Source organism: Stegostoma tigrinum, chromosome 29 (assembly GCF_030684315.1).
Source record: "Stegostoma tigrinum isolate sSteTig4 chromosome 29, sSteTig4.hap1, whole genome shotgun sequence".
In the NCBI taxonomy this organism is placed as follows: domain Eukaryota; kingdom Metazoa; phylum Chordata; class Chondrichthyes; order Orectolobiformes; family Stegostomatidae; genus Stegostoma; species Stegostoma tigrinum.
The window spans coordinates 18,474,786-18,490,576 of record NC_081382.1 but is presented as its reverse complement, the minus strand read 5'-3'; the positions used below and the strand labels follow the sequence as shown (position 1 = coordinate 18,490,576).

At 41.9% G+C, this 15,791-nt stretch overlaps 1 protein-coding gene across 1 annotated transcript in view; it reads left to right on the top strand.

The window, feature by feature from the left end:
- Positions 1-3,489: 3,489 nt before the first annotated feature.
- Positions 3,490-15,791, top strand: part of arrdc1b (arrestin domain containing 1b) — a 49,168-nt gene continuing 36,866 nt past the window's right edge. The window contains exon 1 of the mRNA XM_048559023.2: positions 3,490-3,680. Coding sequence (XP_048414980.1) covers positions 3,563-3,680 — 118 coding nt within the window. The 5' untranslated portion in view covers positions 3,490-3,562. The remainder of the gene's footprint in view (positions 3,681-15,791) is intronic.

The window sequence follows — 15,791 nt, the reverse complement described above, 5'->3', positions numbered from 1 at the left end:
CAATCTTCTGAGAGATGAAATTCCTCCTCATCTTAGTCTTAAATTGATGCCCCTTTTATTCTGAGACTATGTCCTCTCACATAGGGAAAAACATCCTCTCAGCAGTTACCCTGTTACATCTTTTCAGAATTCTACACGTTTCACTAGGCACACCTCTCATTCTTCTGCACTCCAATGAGTATAGTACATAGAACATTGAACTGTACAGCACAGCACAGGCCCTTCAGCCCACAATATGGTGCTGAACTTTTGCCCTAGACCTAAGGTCTATCCAACCTCAACCCCTACCTTATACTATCATCCATATGCCTACCTAATAGCCGCTTAAATGCCCCTAATGAGGCCGACTCCACTACCCTCTCTAGAAATGCATTCCATGCCCCTACCACTCTATGAGTAAAGACCCTACCTCTGTTGTCTCCCCTCTATCTACCTCCACTAACTTTAAAACTATGTCTGCTCATAGTAGCTACCTCCACCGTAGACAGTCTCTGGCTGTCCATTCTATCTATACTTCTGATCATTTTGTCCACCTGTATCAAGTACCTCTCATCCTTCATCATTCTGAAGAGAAAAGCCCTAGCTCTCTCAACCTTTCCTCATATGGCCTTCCCTCCATTCCAGGCAACATCCTGGTAAAACTCCTCTGCACCTTTTCCAACACTTCCATATCTTTCCTGTAATGACGGAACCCCAGAACTGGACACAATATTCCAGATGTGTCCGAACCAGGGTTTTGTATAGTTGGAGCATAACTTCATGGCTCTTGAACTCAATCCCTCTATTATTGAAAGCTAACACACCATACACCTTCTTTACAACTCTATCCACCTGAGTGGCAGCTTTCAGGGAACTTTGGACATGAACTCCAAGATCCCTCCGCTCCTCCACACTGCCAAGAATCTTTTCATTAACCCTGTATTCGGCTTTCAAGTTTGTCCTTGCAAAATGAATCATGTCACACTTTTCAGGGTTAAGCTCCATCTGCCACTTTTCAGCCCAGCTCTGCATCCTATCAATGACCCTTTGTAACCTAGAACAGCCCTCCGGACTATCCACAACACGACCCAATTTTGTATCGTCCACGAACTTACTAATCCACCTTTCCACTCCTACATCCAAATCATTTACAAAAATCACAAATAGAAAGAGGACCCAGGACAAATCCTTCTAGTACACCACTCATAACTGTGCACCATGTTGATTATTTTCCGTCCACCAATTCTGAATCCAATCTGCCACATTTCCACCTATCCCATGTCTCCTTACTTTCTGCGTGAGTCTACCATGGGGAAAATTATCAAATGCCTTACTTAAATCCATGTATACCACATCCACTGCTCTACCTTTCTCCATGTGTTTGGTCACCTCTTCAAAGAATTTAATAAGGCTTGTGAGGCCTGATCTACCCCTCACAAATCCATGCCATTTGTGTCAATCAGATAATTCCCTGCTTTTACTGACAAAATATCAATGGGAAAGTGGGACAGTACTGTCAACCAGCTTGTAGCTGATGTCCATTTCAAGCCCACCGACTCCCACAGCTACCTAGAATACACCTCCTCCCACCCACCCTCCTGCAAAAATTCCATCCCCTATTCCCAATTCCTCCGCCTCCGCCGCATCTGCTCCCACGACGAGACATTCCACTCCCGCACATCCCAGATGTCCAAATTCTTCAAGGACCGCAACTTGCCCCCCACAGTGATCGAGAACGCCCTTGACCGCGTCTCCCGTATTTCCCGCAACACGTTTCTCACACCCCGCCCCTGCCACAACCGCACAAAGAGGATCCCCCTCGTTCTCACACACCACCCCACCAACCTCCGGATACAACGCATCATCCTCCGACACTTCCGCCATCTACAATCCGACCCCACCACCCAAGACATTTTTCCATCCCCACCCCTGTCTGCTTTCCGGAGAGACCACTCTCTCCGTGACTCCCTTGTTCGCTCCACACTGCCCTCCAACCCCACCACACCCGGCACCTTCCCCTGCAACCACAGGATATGCTAAACTTGCCCCCACACCTCCCCCCTCACCCCTATCCCAGGCCCCAAGATGACATTCCACATTAAGCAGAGGATCACCTGCACATCTGCCAATGTGGTATACTGCATCCACTGTACACAGTGTGGCTTCCTCTACATTGGGGAAACCAAGCGGAGGCTTGGAGACCGCTTTGCAGAACACCTCCGCTCAGGTCGCAACAAACTACTGCACCTCCCAGTCGCAAACCATTTCCACTCCCCCTCCCATTCTTTAGATGACATGTCCATCATGGGCCTCCTGCAGTGCCACAATGATGCCACCCAAAGGTTGCAGGAACAGCAACTCATATTCCGCCTGGGAACCCTGCAGCCTAATGGTATCAATATGGACTTCACCAGTTTCAAAATCTCCCCTTCCCCAACTGCATCCCTAAACCCGTCCAGTTCGTCCCCTCTCCCCACTGCACCACACAACCAGCCCAGTTCCTCCACTCCAACCACTGCATCCCAAAACCAGTCCAACCTGTCTCCGCCTCCCTAACCTGTTCTTCCTCTCACCCATCCCTTCCTCCCACCCCAAGCCGCACCCCCATCTACCTACTAACCTCATCCCATCTCCTTGACCTGTCCGTCTTCCCTGGACTGACCTATCCCCTCCCTACCTCCCCACCTATACTCTCTCCACCTATCTTCTTTTCTCTCCATCTTCGGTCCGCCTCCCCCTCTCTCCCTATTTATTCCAGAACCCTCACCACATCCCCCTCTCTGATGAAGGGTCTAGGCCCGAAATGTCAGCTTTTGTGCTCCTGAGATGCTGCTTGGCCTGCTGTGTTCACCCAGCCTCACATTTTGTTGTCTGGGACAGTACTGTGATGTCCCTTGCTCTATTGTCAGGAAAGAGGTGAATGTGTTTAATAAATTCACAATTATTTATACAATGAACAAACTTCCACTTGTACAACAGATCCAAATAATCCCCTGATGCTCATCTGTGACATGGACTGATATTCATTCTCAGAAACTAATTAAAACTTGCTGTCTTTACTGGTTAACTACAGTCCCACTCACAGTTGTGCTAGTCTGTATGAAAATACCGTGCTCACCCGTGGGGTAAATTTGTGTTCCTCTTACTAAAGAACAGAGGATGTTGGAAATCTAAAGCAAAAACAGAAACTGCTGGACAATCTCAGCGGGTCTGGCGAGAGAGAAAACAGTGTTCAGAAACAGACGCTGCTGGGCAATCTCAGCAGCTTTGGCAGCATCTGTGGAGAGAGAAAACAGAGTTAAAGTTTCGAGTGCAGTGACGCTTCGCCAGAAGAGCAGAATACAGTAGATTGTCGAGTGTTATCTGTTATTCACACGTTTGGCATGACTTGACACATTATTTGCTACACGTCAGGCATGTGGGCGGGGCTCCTTAGCGTGTGCACAGTGCGGTCGATGCGTGTCCCTGGAATGCAGCGGGACGGGCGTTTTGTTGACGTCGCGGATCGGGGCGGGTGCGGAGACGTGAGGGCGTCGCGTTCTACCTTTCCGGTTCAGTCCGGCGGTGGCTCGCGGCTTGGAGTATGGGGAAAGTTCAGGAGTTGAGCGTCGTCTTGAAGGACAACAAAGTGGTCTACAGCCCCGGCGAGTTCATCACCGGCGAAGTGAGAGTCAAGCTGGCTGCGCATCTCAACTTCAAAGGTCGGTCGGCCGGTCTGTCTGTATGTTCCCCCCCCCCTCCCCCCCACACCCTTCTCCCGTTAGCGGGTCGAGGAGTGAGGAGGGCTGGTTGAGGGGGCTACTGAAGTTCAGCCCCTGGAGGCGACGGTTGGGTCGGCGCGCTGAGCTGCTTCCGGGTCTGGCAGGCTCAGGGAAGTTGGAGGGACAGGAGTCCTCTGTGGAAGTGAGACCTTTACAGGTGGCAAGTGAGACAAGTTGGGAGGGAGCGAGCAAGAACGGCAAAGGCACTCAGTCTGCCGGCGAGCTAAAAAGACACCAAGCTTTGAAGCGTTCGTGTCCGATGAGGAATTTTAGAGTCCCGAATCTGGAGAAGTGCCCTGAGGGTTTTGTTTTATTTGTAGCGGTCAGACAAGATTGAAGAGAAGCCGTTAGGATTCCTTTTTGTCACCCATATTTGTGGTGGTTTAAAGCTTTTGGAAGGATTAAGAGGAATTAATAGTGTTATAATGTACTTCAGAGAGCAAGCTTTTGCATCATTTCAAATAACTAATCACCGCAGTCATTTCTGTCATAAACTGGGTAATGTTTGAATGTTTTATAAATGTTCTGAACTCTAATGGAAAATTGAAGCTGTATATTTAATATACCTAAAACCTAATGTACATTTTTATTTTGTTTTTTGACGCAGAATTGTATTGCTATCCAAAATATGAATGTCATGGGCTTGTCTAATGGCAATTAGTTACTGGAAACCAATAGCTAGCTTACTGGACATAACAAATGATGTAGGGTGGAGTTTAACAAACGGTTGAAAATGGGTTATCAGTAATCCAGCGCAGGGCTTTGATCAGATAAAGTGAGAAAAGTCTGATAGGTTTGACACTTGAGTCCATGATGTAATTGCTAACAGATGTCAAAATTTATTGATGTAATTGAAACCTGTATCTAGTTTTGAGTGAGTGTTCATGGGACGTGATGTAGAATTTCAGGCTTTTTAATTTTAAAAAAACTACATGGATTATTCGTTTTTGTATTTATTCATGTTGAGATTGGTTAAACATGGTAATTTGGACACAACTTAATGTTCCAGCTGTTTTATGTGCACCAGATAGTTTGGAGAAGTCATACATGCACTGTGCATTGAAAACTTTTTTTTTGTTTAGTAACTCGTATGTAAGAAGCATCTGGAGAAGTGATCATAGATGTACGGCATGGAAACAGACCCTTTTGTTCCAAATTGTCCAAGCTAACCAGATTTCCTTGATAAAACTAGTCCCATTTGGCCCATATCCTACTAAACCATTCCTCTTTTTTTCCCATTCAGATGCCTTCTAAATGTTGTAATTGTACCCCCCTTCACAACCCTCCTTTGGCAGCTCATTCCATACTTGCACCACCCTCTGCATGAAGATGTTACCCCTTGGGTCCCTTTTAAATCTTTTCCCTCCTCTCACCTTAAACCTGTGCCCTCTAGATTTTGACTCCTCCATCCCAGGGAAAAGTCTTTTTCTATTTTACCATATCCATGCCCCTCATGATTTTATAAAGTTCTATAAGGTTGCCCCTCAGCCTTTGATGCTCCTGGGAAAAGCCTATTCAGCCTCTCCCTATAGTTTAAACTTTCCAACCGTGGCAATATTGGTGAAAGGTAAATAGTCACTGGCTATAAAGCAAAAGGATAGGCAGTGTGAGTTAAGTTAATCAGTGCAGTGCTTCTTGAGATATTTGCAGATTTAGGAAGGGAGTTTAAAATGAGAGAGGTTCTTATTCTGCCATGCTGAGGTGAAGCTGATGGGATCCTGAAAGCCCTGTTGAGAAGTTTGGAACATTTTGGTTGAAGGCTGAGGGCTGGAAGGAATTGACTTAGTGAAGCATTATTATAAGTAACCTGATTAGAGACCAGACTCTCTTTCCCTGCATTGTTGCTGTGAAAAACTATTAGTAAAGCTAAGGAATAACCAAGTTTTTGCAAAGATTGCTTAAACACTCATTTGGTGCCCATTTACTTAATTAGTGAGCTTTGTATTCGCTCTTTACAGCCCATATACTGAGAGCAAATAACCTTATTTCTGCCTTATGCCTAGTTCCTAAGTCAACATTCACTGTGTGAATGACAACAGGCTCAGTTAGTTCTTAGTAAATCTGTGGCTTAACTACATCTTCATTCTGAGATCACTATCTTTCCCTAACAAAGTCTATCAGCTTTGGTTTTAAAAGTTTCAGTTAAGGTACTGTCAGATTTTTTGGGGTTGGAAAGAGAAGACTTCCTTTGCGTGAAGAAGTGCAGTATAGGATCACCCTGATTGTTTTATCCCTATGTTCCCTGACCCTATTGCATCTCTAAATCATCTGAAAGTCCTCATTCAGATTGTCCCATTATTATTCTTAATTTTGGCAAGCATAGATATATTCTATAAACTTGTATTCTAATTTAATCTGTGTATCTGTGTCCTTTTGAACTGTCTTGAATGTGGAACTCCAAACAGATTTAACCAAAGTTCCACATGTCTTGATATAAATTCCAGACCCTTTGGAATGAGGGCCAGCATTTCATTCATCTTTAAATTATTATTTGAAGTTGTCCACAAGCTTTTATTGATAGCTGTACTATGACTTCCTTAATTTCTCCACTCATTCACAGCTTCTACCTTCTTTCCATTTCGAAAATACTTTGATTTCTCTTTTTTTTTCAGGTCCTTTTGACATCAAACTCGATATGGTGCAGTTATATCCACTTACTTAACAGGGTCACTGGTCAGAGAATTATCTGTGCTATTCAGCCTGAGGACAATGGTGCACAACCACAACTTGCTTCTGTATCACATCCCTAATGTAAAGCAAAGTTCCATGGTGTTTCACAAACTAAAAGTGTGTGCAAAAGATCATTGCTGAACTACCAAAGGAAATTATAGGAAACGTGACCAAGGCTTGTGGATGAGAGTTTCAAGTAGGGAGGAGATGGTAAAGGGAGAAGACGGGTGAGTGAGGGTCCTTGTGATTCAAAGCACCACTCCAAGGGCCATGCACATAGAGGACAGATGCCAGAGTCAGAAATATAGACTTTGTAGGGTTCTGATTTAGTGAAGGCAATGTGGAATTCTCTCAGGGAAGATAAACTAGTAAACGAGTTCAGAACATGCTTTAAACTGGTGGCATTAAGTATATTTGTAGAGGCAGAAAAATGATTGTAATTTGGTGTGGACAGGATGGATAAGTGTTTCAGGTGAGCTGAAGATCATAGACCCCAACCTGAAGACTTGGTAGCAGTTAAGCCTTAAATTCAAAAAGATATGTTTGAATGCTTGAGTAGCACCTTGTCTATCTCCATCCCTGCCATAGCCAATGTTAGTGCTAAGAGTCAGCAGTCTGTAGTGAGAGGAATTGGGTTGGAACACAGTTTGACATTTAGCTGTAAACAGTCTGATTCTACCTAGGTACTGTGGCCAGATGAGTCATAGATTTGACAACAGCAAGATTATGATAAGAACAGGAGATATTGGCTTGGTCTTTGTATGTTTAAATGGGAGAAATTGATATAGTGGGATGTCAGATGTGAAATCTCCCAATGCAAAGATAATGGCGGAGTTAGGAGAAATATTAGAGCTAGGAGCAGCCAACACATATGACATTTGACCAGATTTCTGATCTTGACCAACAGCAAAGTGTTAGCAAAATAGATTGACCTAAGCATAAAGGTGTTTTGCAAGAACAGAAACCATGGTCGATTTTGACTATGATTGGACCACAAAGAATGGAACCAAGTAAATGTCATTCTACTGAGCTATAAAATGAATAGTTGATGTTTGAGGACAGAATTGTAGTTGATCAACCATTTTAAAGGCTGCAGAAAGATCGTCAATGCACCGTGGTTCAGAGGATGTCGTTTATGATGTGTTGAAAGCTATTTTGCTGTACGTGGAAACCTGATTAATGAAACATGAGCATGAGGTTTTGAGAAACCTGACTTGGGATGTAAAAACACATTCCTGATTTTATAAGGGATAAAGAATTAAACTGTGGTTTAAAGATCTGAAGAGGCCAGTACTTTTTTTGAGTAAATAATGACCTCAAAAGGGAGTGGGTGTGAAGTCATCTAAGGGATGAGAACCATTTATAGAATCAAATAGAGAAGATGGTTAGTAAGATAATCTCTGTAAGGCAATAACTGTCATAAGCAATAATAAAATCAAGAAAATAAACCTGGTTTCATAATTAAGATAAAAGACAAGAATAGCGCAGACTAACATCTCCCCTGTATGCTGCATTTATGAAAATATGGACAGGGCACAATGGTACAGGAAAACATTCAGATAGGTGGAGCTGGGAGAGCGAGGTGAAGTTCATAGGAATAATGGGAATCTAGTGGTAATAGGACACAGCATAGTTGAGGGTTAGATATGGTTCTTTGCATTGAGTGAGGGACAGCAGACTGTGCCTGTCTTGTGCTCGGTAGTGGGAGGGAAGCAATGAGTGGTTACAATTCACGCCTGTACCAGTGACATAGGTGTAGCTAAGAAAAAGGTTCTGCTAAGAGAATGAGAGCAACCGGGGTTAAATTAAAACAGCACTGCGGGGGTTTAGTTCTCTGTTATCTGAGGCGCAAGCAAGTTAGCTTAAGTTAAATAAAATGAGTGACATGAATACGAGCATCAAAAGATTCGTGCGAGCGGGATAGGTTTCAATTTCTGGAGCATTGATTCCAGCATTGAGGAAATCGTATCTGTATAGTTGGAACAATCCCTAATTCCCTAGAGAGAAGTTCAGAATCAGCCACATTGCTGTGGGTCTGGAGTCACGTAGGCCAGACCAGATTGCCAGCATTTGGCTCATATCCCCCGAAACACTTCCCATTCATATACCCTTCCAGATGCCTTTCAAATTTGTAATTGTACCTGCCTTCACCACCTCTTCTGGCAACTGGTTCTGTATGTGCTCCACCCTCTGCTTGAAAAAATTGCTCTTCAGGTCCTCTTAAGTCTTTCCTCACTCAACTTAAAGCTATGGCCTCTAGCTTTGGACTCCCCTACCCTAGGCTGTTCACCCTGTCACTCACACCATGCCCCTTATGATTTATATGAACCTCTATACGGTCACTTGTCAGGCTCCAATGCTCCAGGTTAAATAGCCCCAGCCTATTCAGCCTCTCCCTATAACAAAAATCCTCCAACCTGGCAACATCCTTGTAAATCTTTTCTGCAGCCTCAAGTTTAATAATATCCTTCCTATAGAAGGGTGACCAGAATTATACGCAGTATTCTAAAAGTAGCCTCACCAATTTTCTGTACAGATGCAACATAATGTCCCAACTCCTATACTCAGTGTCTGACCAATGAAGACAAATGTGCGAATCACCAGCCTTGTGTACCTGTCACTCCACTTTCAAGGAACTGTTCGATCTTTCTTCAGCAGTATTACCAGGGCCCTACCATTAACTGGTTAAGTCCTGTCCTGAGTTACCTTACCGAAATGCAACACCTCACATTTATCTAAATTAACCTCGTTCTGTGACTCCTTGGCAGTTGACCTATCTGATCCAGGTTCTGTTGTTCTGAGCTAATTTTTCACTGCCCACTACACCACCTGTTTAAGTGTAATCTGCAAACTTACTAACCATATCTCACATATATTCACATCCAGAAAATTTTATATACATGACAAAAAGCAGTCGACCCAGCACCAATCCTTGGGACACACTGCTGGTCACAGGCCTCCAGTCTGAAAAGCAATGCTCTACCAGTACCCTCTGTCTCTTACTGTCAAGCTAATTTTGCATCCAGTTGGCTAGCTCCCCTGATCTCATATGATCTCACCTTACTAACTGGTCAAACTTGCGAAACCTTGTCTCTTTGCTGAAGTCCATTAGACAGCGTCTACCAGTGTGCCTTCATTGGCTTTTTTGAAGAGGTGACTAAGGAGATTAATCAAGTTATGGTTTCCCACACACCCACAGTATGTTGACTATCCCTAATCAGTCCTTTTCCAAATGCATGTTAATCCTGTCCCTCAGAAGCCCCTCCAACAACTTATCCACCACTCATCTAACGTTCTCTGGCCTCTAGTTCCCTGGCTTTTCCTTACAGCCTTTCTTGAATAACGGCACCACATTATCCATCTTCCGGCCCTGCAATCTTTTTGCTAGCTTCCCTCAAGTCTGGGAAGCACCTGATCAGGTTCCGGAATTTATTTATCCTTGTGTGTTGTAAGACCTCTGGCACCACCTCTTCTGTAATATGAGCTGATTTCAAGACATTGCTATTTATTTCCCCAAGTTCCTGATCTTCCATGTTGTTCTCCACAGTAAATACTGACGCGAAATATTCAATTACTATCTAAACCATCTCCTGTGTGGTTCCGTACATTGACAGCCATGTTGATCTTTCGGGGCCGCCTTTAGCACTTAACATACTTGTAGAATCTCTTTGTATTCTTCTTAACTCTATTTGCCAAAGCTAGCTCATGTCACCTTTTTGCCTTCCTGATTTCTCTCAAGTATCCTTCTGTTGCCCTTGTACTCCTGTATTGAATCTCTCGATCCCAGCTGTCTGTAGTTGTCATGGCCGCGTGGCTAAGGTGTTGATTTAGTTGTCAGTTGGGGTTTGCCTATGCAGGTTCATGTGCTGCCGACTGTGTTTCCTCAACATGCGATTTTTGGGTGGCACAGTGGCTCAGTGGTTAGCACTGCTGCCTCACAGCACCAGGGAACTGGATTCAGTTCTACTGTCAGGCGACTGTCTGTGAGGAATTTGCACGTTCTTCATGTGTCTGCGTGGCCTTCCTCCTACAGTCCAAAAACGAGCAGGTTAGGGGTGGATTGGCCATGGTAAATGCAAGGTTATAGGGATAGAGTTATGCTCCAAGGGTCGGTATGGACTTACTTCCACACTGTAGGGTTTCTGTGACAAACCTGACATGCCTCCTTTATATGTGCAAAAATAAACGGGACCTAAGAAAGATACAGTGTGATCACCAATGATTATCGATCTGCATATAAATTGGATGAGTAAGGTTATCTAGAACATCCAGGTGGGTGAGATCAGTGTTTTTGGGGCAGTTTCCTCGGAGTGTGTACTAAAGTCAACCAGAAACTGGCTATACTAGGCATGCTGTTTGTGTAGTGAGACAGAATTAATTTTTGAGCTCAAAGTAAAGGAACCCCAGGTAATAATGATTGTAATACCATTTTGCATTTAGCGTGAAGTAGAGAAGAGTAGTCTAAGACTAGCATTTTAGACTTAAACAAGAACAATTACGGCATGAAAACAAAGGAAGCTAAAGTGAATTGGGACACTAGAGTAAGGTGTAGGCCATTCACGATATTCTGGCAGACACTTGTTATTTCTGAATACTCAGTGTGTATGCAAGTGTGAAATACATATTTTGAATTAATGATATATCATCTGTGGCTACGGAAGTTAACAGCTATAGCCAATCCATAGAAAAGCATACTATTCTGCAAAGATATCATGTCAGAAAATGACAGCATATGAAGTAAAGCCAAAAAGACTGATTAATAAGGAATGGAAAATCAGAGCATGAGGAAACAAATGAGTTTTTATAGGCATTTTAAAAAGCACAATGTTCTGGGGAGCATGTCAGGGGAATTACAGGGGATCCCCAATTTACCAACATCTGACTTAGGAATATAAGGGTGTAATTTTTAAGATCTGACATACAAATGTTCCTATACTTACGAATTTGCTACTTCATATTTTCCTGTATTGTGTTCTGACTTGGTTATAAATCGATTTGCAAGCAGAATTGGAAACCGAACCTGTTCACAACCTGGGGACTACCTATAATGGAAATTGGGAAATAGCTGAATTGAAAAGATACTTCAAGGACCCAAATGGCATCCTAAAAATAATTGTGAATCATAATATGAAAGGGAGTGAGGAACTGGAAACAGTTTTAGAAAGAGTATTATGAAAATTCAGAACTGAAGTCCAGTGGATCTGTTGGACGACCTCCTGGGGTGTTAAAAGAATTGGCTGCTTGTTGTAGAAACATTGGTTGACTCTCTCAAAATTGCCTTGATTCTGGAAAAGTGCTATCAGGTTGAAAAATAGCAAATATGTTTCCTCTATTGAAGGAACTCAAAATAGGAGGCTATAAGTCAATTAGCTTAATGCTTATCTATGGTATTTTAATGCAGTTTATTATAAGTTTGGATTTTTGGTTTCTGAATTAATGTGGGTTTTCTGTGTGTCTAAGTTGCTAATTAAATTGAGTATTTCTGCAGCCATGGTGCTATCTTTTAAAACATTTTTAAGTCCAAATTTTGGAATGAATGGGCTTTTGTGCATCGCTAACAGATTTTTGTTTATCTTGGATTGGGTAATAAAGAGGCCTCAATGTTTTTTTATAGATTTCTGGAACTTGTTATTTTTAAGCTTGAGGGAAATAACCAAATCTTCAAGGGGATTTTTAGAAGTTTTATTTCAGGTTTTGAGCTGTGCAGTGAAATATCTCTCTACAGGTGACTATTATAGCATAGTGTACCTGAGAAGGGAAGAATTGAACTGTTACCTTATAGTAAAGCATTAATGTTATTCCTAGCTCGGACACGTTGTGCTAAAACCCTGCAGAGGTTACTTAAAACTGTCCATAATATCTCCAGAAAGAAGCTATCTGCAGTTCCAAACTACTCATTAAAGTCACAAGTGACTTAGATCTACTGAGGTCTTAAGGTCAGGGACTCTTGTGTGAGTATTGTATCAGGTATGTTGTAGGGTACAGTATAAAAACTGTTTCTTTTCAATTTATGAGGGAATGTTTTGGGATTAATGAGCTTGTACTTTTTCCTGTGTGCTTAAACAACGAACTTATGTTATTTGGATAATTTCCTTTATTTTGTCCTCTCTCTAATGAACTATTTTAATGTTAAAACAAGTTCTGTTGCGTGGTTATGTTTGTGAGAAACTACTTTGTTATAACCTAAACAAAGTCAAACATGAGCTATCAAAGCCCAGTCTATGACCTATCCAGTAAGAATATCAAATAGGCTCGTAAGAGGTTACAGCAGGGCATTGGAAAATCCTAGTGCACTCAGGCAAAGTTAACATTGTTTTGTGAAAGAGAAACCTCTTTTGACAAAGATGTTAGCTATTTAAAGAAATAGACATTGTACATCCAAGAGGAACCACCAAATACAGTGTACTTAGATTTTCAGAAGCTGTCGACAAAATATCATGTCAGAGTGTGGGAAGATAATGCAGTAGCACCGATAAAGGATTGACTAATATGAAAGGATGTGTGAATGAATTATATTTTGCTGGCAGTAACTGACAAGTCATTTGCGACAACAATCAATGTTGGTGGTTCACTTATTTACAATCTTTTTGTAGTGGCTAAACTTGCTGATAGTACAAAGATAAAGGAAAAAAAAATTGAAGAGGACATAATCCTGCAAAGATTCATAGTTTAAAAATGGGCAAAGATTTGGCAGATGCTGTATAATGTGATGAAAATAGGAACTTGTCACCTTAGGCAGGAAGAAATAAAGTGCAAATTATTGAAATAGAGAATTCTGAGGTACAGGGTGATTGTGAGAGTGGTTGCATGAATCACAATTTAAGTGTACAGGTACAACAAATGAAAGGCAAAATAAAAAGGCAACCAGAATGATGTTAGTTTCAAGGGGAATTAAAAACAATGAATTGCCACAGTTGTACAGAAGGTTGGTGAGACTTCATGTGGAGTACTGTTTTAGCCTCCATATTTAAAACAGGATTAAATATATAAAACAGATCAGAAAAGTTTCACTTGACTGATAACTGGGGTGGGGCTTTGTTTTAAGGAAAGGTTGCACAGGCTTGGCCTTTATCCATTGAAATTTAGAAGGATAAGAGGGCTTTTTTTGATGGTGGGGTACTTCTGAGGCGATTTGGAGGGGGGGCACTAAAAGAATGTTTCCCCTTGTTGGACAGTCTAAAAGTAGGGAGCAGAGTTTTAAAAATAAGGAGATTTTCATTTAAGATGGAGATGAGTACATTTTTTTCTGAGCGTTTGACACTGCTCTTCCGGGAACAATGGAGACAAGGTTATTGAATATTTTTATGGTAGAGTTGAGTGTTTTTGATTAGCAAAGGAATCAAGGGTTGAGAGTAATTTGGGAATGTAGACTGGAGGTCACAATCAGATCAGCCATGATTTATTTAAATAATTGAGCAGGCTATAGGAGCCCAATGGCCTAATTCTGCCCCTGATTTATATTTTCAATTCAAATGCATCACTTCCAAATGAATTGTTTCACCTTAAGCATTGTGAATAGTTTAATGCAGTTAGTTCTAAAAATGTTTTTATTCTGATGGGAATTAATGGTAGCAACTTTGTAGGAGGTGCAGTTGTCTGACTGAGCCTGAATAAGGTAATTTAAATTAAATGATACTGTTAATAATTTCCAAAATACTCAGTTTACTCTTTCGATAATATCCAAGTGCATGGTATTTTCATCAATAGGAAGAAAAAATATTAATACTCATTAATGGAGCACTTCCTTCTGACTGCTCTTACTTTTTCATTCAAACATAATGGAACAAATTATCAGCCCAGAGATAGTAGGAACTGCAAATGCTGGAGAATCTGAGAATCGTCCAGGTGCTCTGGTCTCCTCCCGCAGTCCAAAGATGTGGAGGCTAGGTGGATTGGCCATGCTAAATTACCTGTAGTGTTCAGGGGTGTGTGGGTTATAGGGGGATGGGTCTGGGAGGGATGCTTCAAGGGGCAGTGTGGACTTGTTGGGCCGAAGGGCCTGTTTCCACACTGTAAATAATCTAATCTTTTAAAAAAAAAACTAGGTGTAGAGCTAGATGAACACAGCAGGCCAAGCAGCATCAGAGGAGCAGGAAGGCTGATGTTTTGGGCCTTGACCCTGCTCCTCTGCTGCTTGGCCTGCTGTGTTCGTCCAGCTCTACACCTTGTTATCTCAAATTATCACCCCACTCTGTTTTGGCATACCAAACAAACTTCTTTCCTTTTAGGTTTAAGAGAAGTACTAAGTACGTTATCAGAGCAAGTCAGGATAGTTAGGTTAAGTCTCTTATTGGTAGTTGTTTGGTTTTCAATTGCTCCACTTTTGCATTGACACTTAGAGTAGCCAACAAATTATGACATCAATCATGGTCGCCCTGAATAGGAGAAGAGGTTCAAAGGGCAGTACAGTCTACATTTGTTACTATCTTATTATACAAGCCAGCTCTGAGATGCAAAGGAGTTCTCAAATTGGTGTGCATTGTACAACAACGTCAAATAACCATAAGTACAAGAAAATGTTCATATGTAAGATCTTTAAAATGAATATTAGTATACCTTTGTATGCGATAGCACTCATAAATACAAATGTTCGAAAGTCAGATGCTCGTAAACTCTGCAATTAGCAATTATGAGCTTGAGATCAAGAATAACTTGGGGATCTCTGTGCCTCTTGGTCATGGAAAGCTTTTAATGCACTAGTGTGTTAAGGGATTGAAAATTGGGCAAGTAGTTGTTTTTTGTATGAATAGTCAGATACGAAACTAAAATTTAAATACACCAGATGCTCGTTTAGCCATTTATTTACAATATGTTTTGTCTGGTCTGATATATCCAAAGCACCAGACTTTTATTAATAGATCATGCCACCTAAAAGCAGCGCTGGTTGGAGAGCCAAACCTAACAATGACAAGTCTGCTTAAACTGAAAATCCTGAAGTACTCATTGAATACTTGATCGTTTGCCAAGTTGTGACCTTTGTCAGTTATGGACATACTTAACTGGTGAATGTGATTTATGTCGTGTTAAGAGTGTTACACATATTATATTGCTTTACTTGTGATATGCAACACATGGCTGTTTACAGTTTAAGCAGATACCATAAGTTACGTTGTTCACAACTGAACAAAAGGGATATTGAAAAGAGACCCCAGGTCAAAATCTTCCACCAAAAACTAAATTCCCTACCTTAAACAATTTGCATGTTGAATTTTGACCCCAATCTACCTATTCAACTGTTTCTAACCTTGCATTGAATTACATGCCTCTGGCGTTATCCTTCTCTCTCTCCCCCAGCCTCCCAACACCTCTCTCTCGTGCGTGCTGTCTTGCCCCCCACCTCTCTCTCTCTAACTCCCTTCTTCCCCCTGCCACAGCACCCTC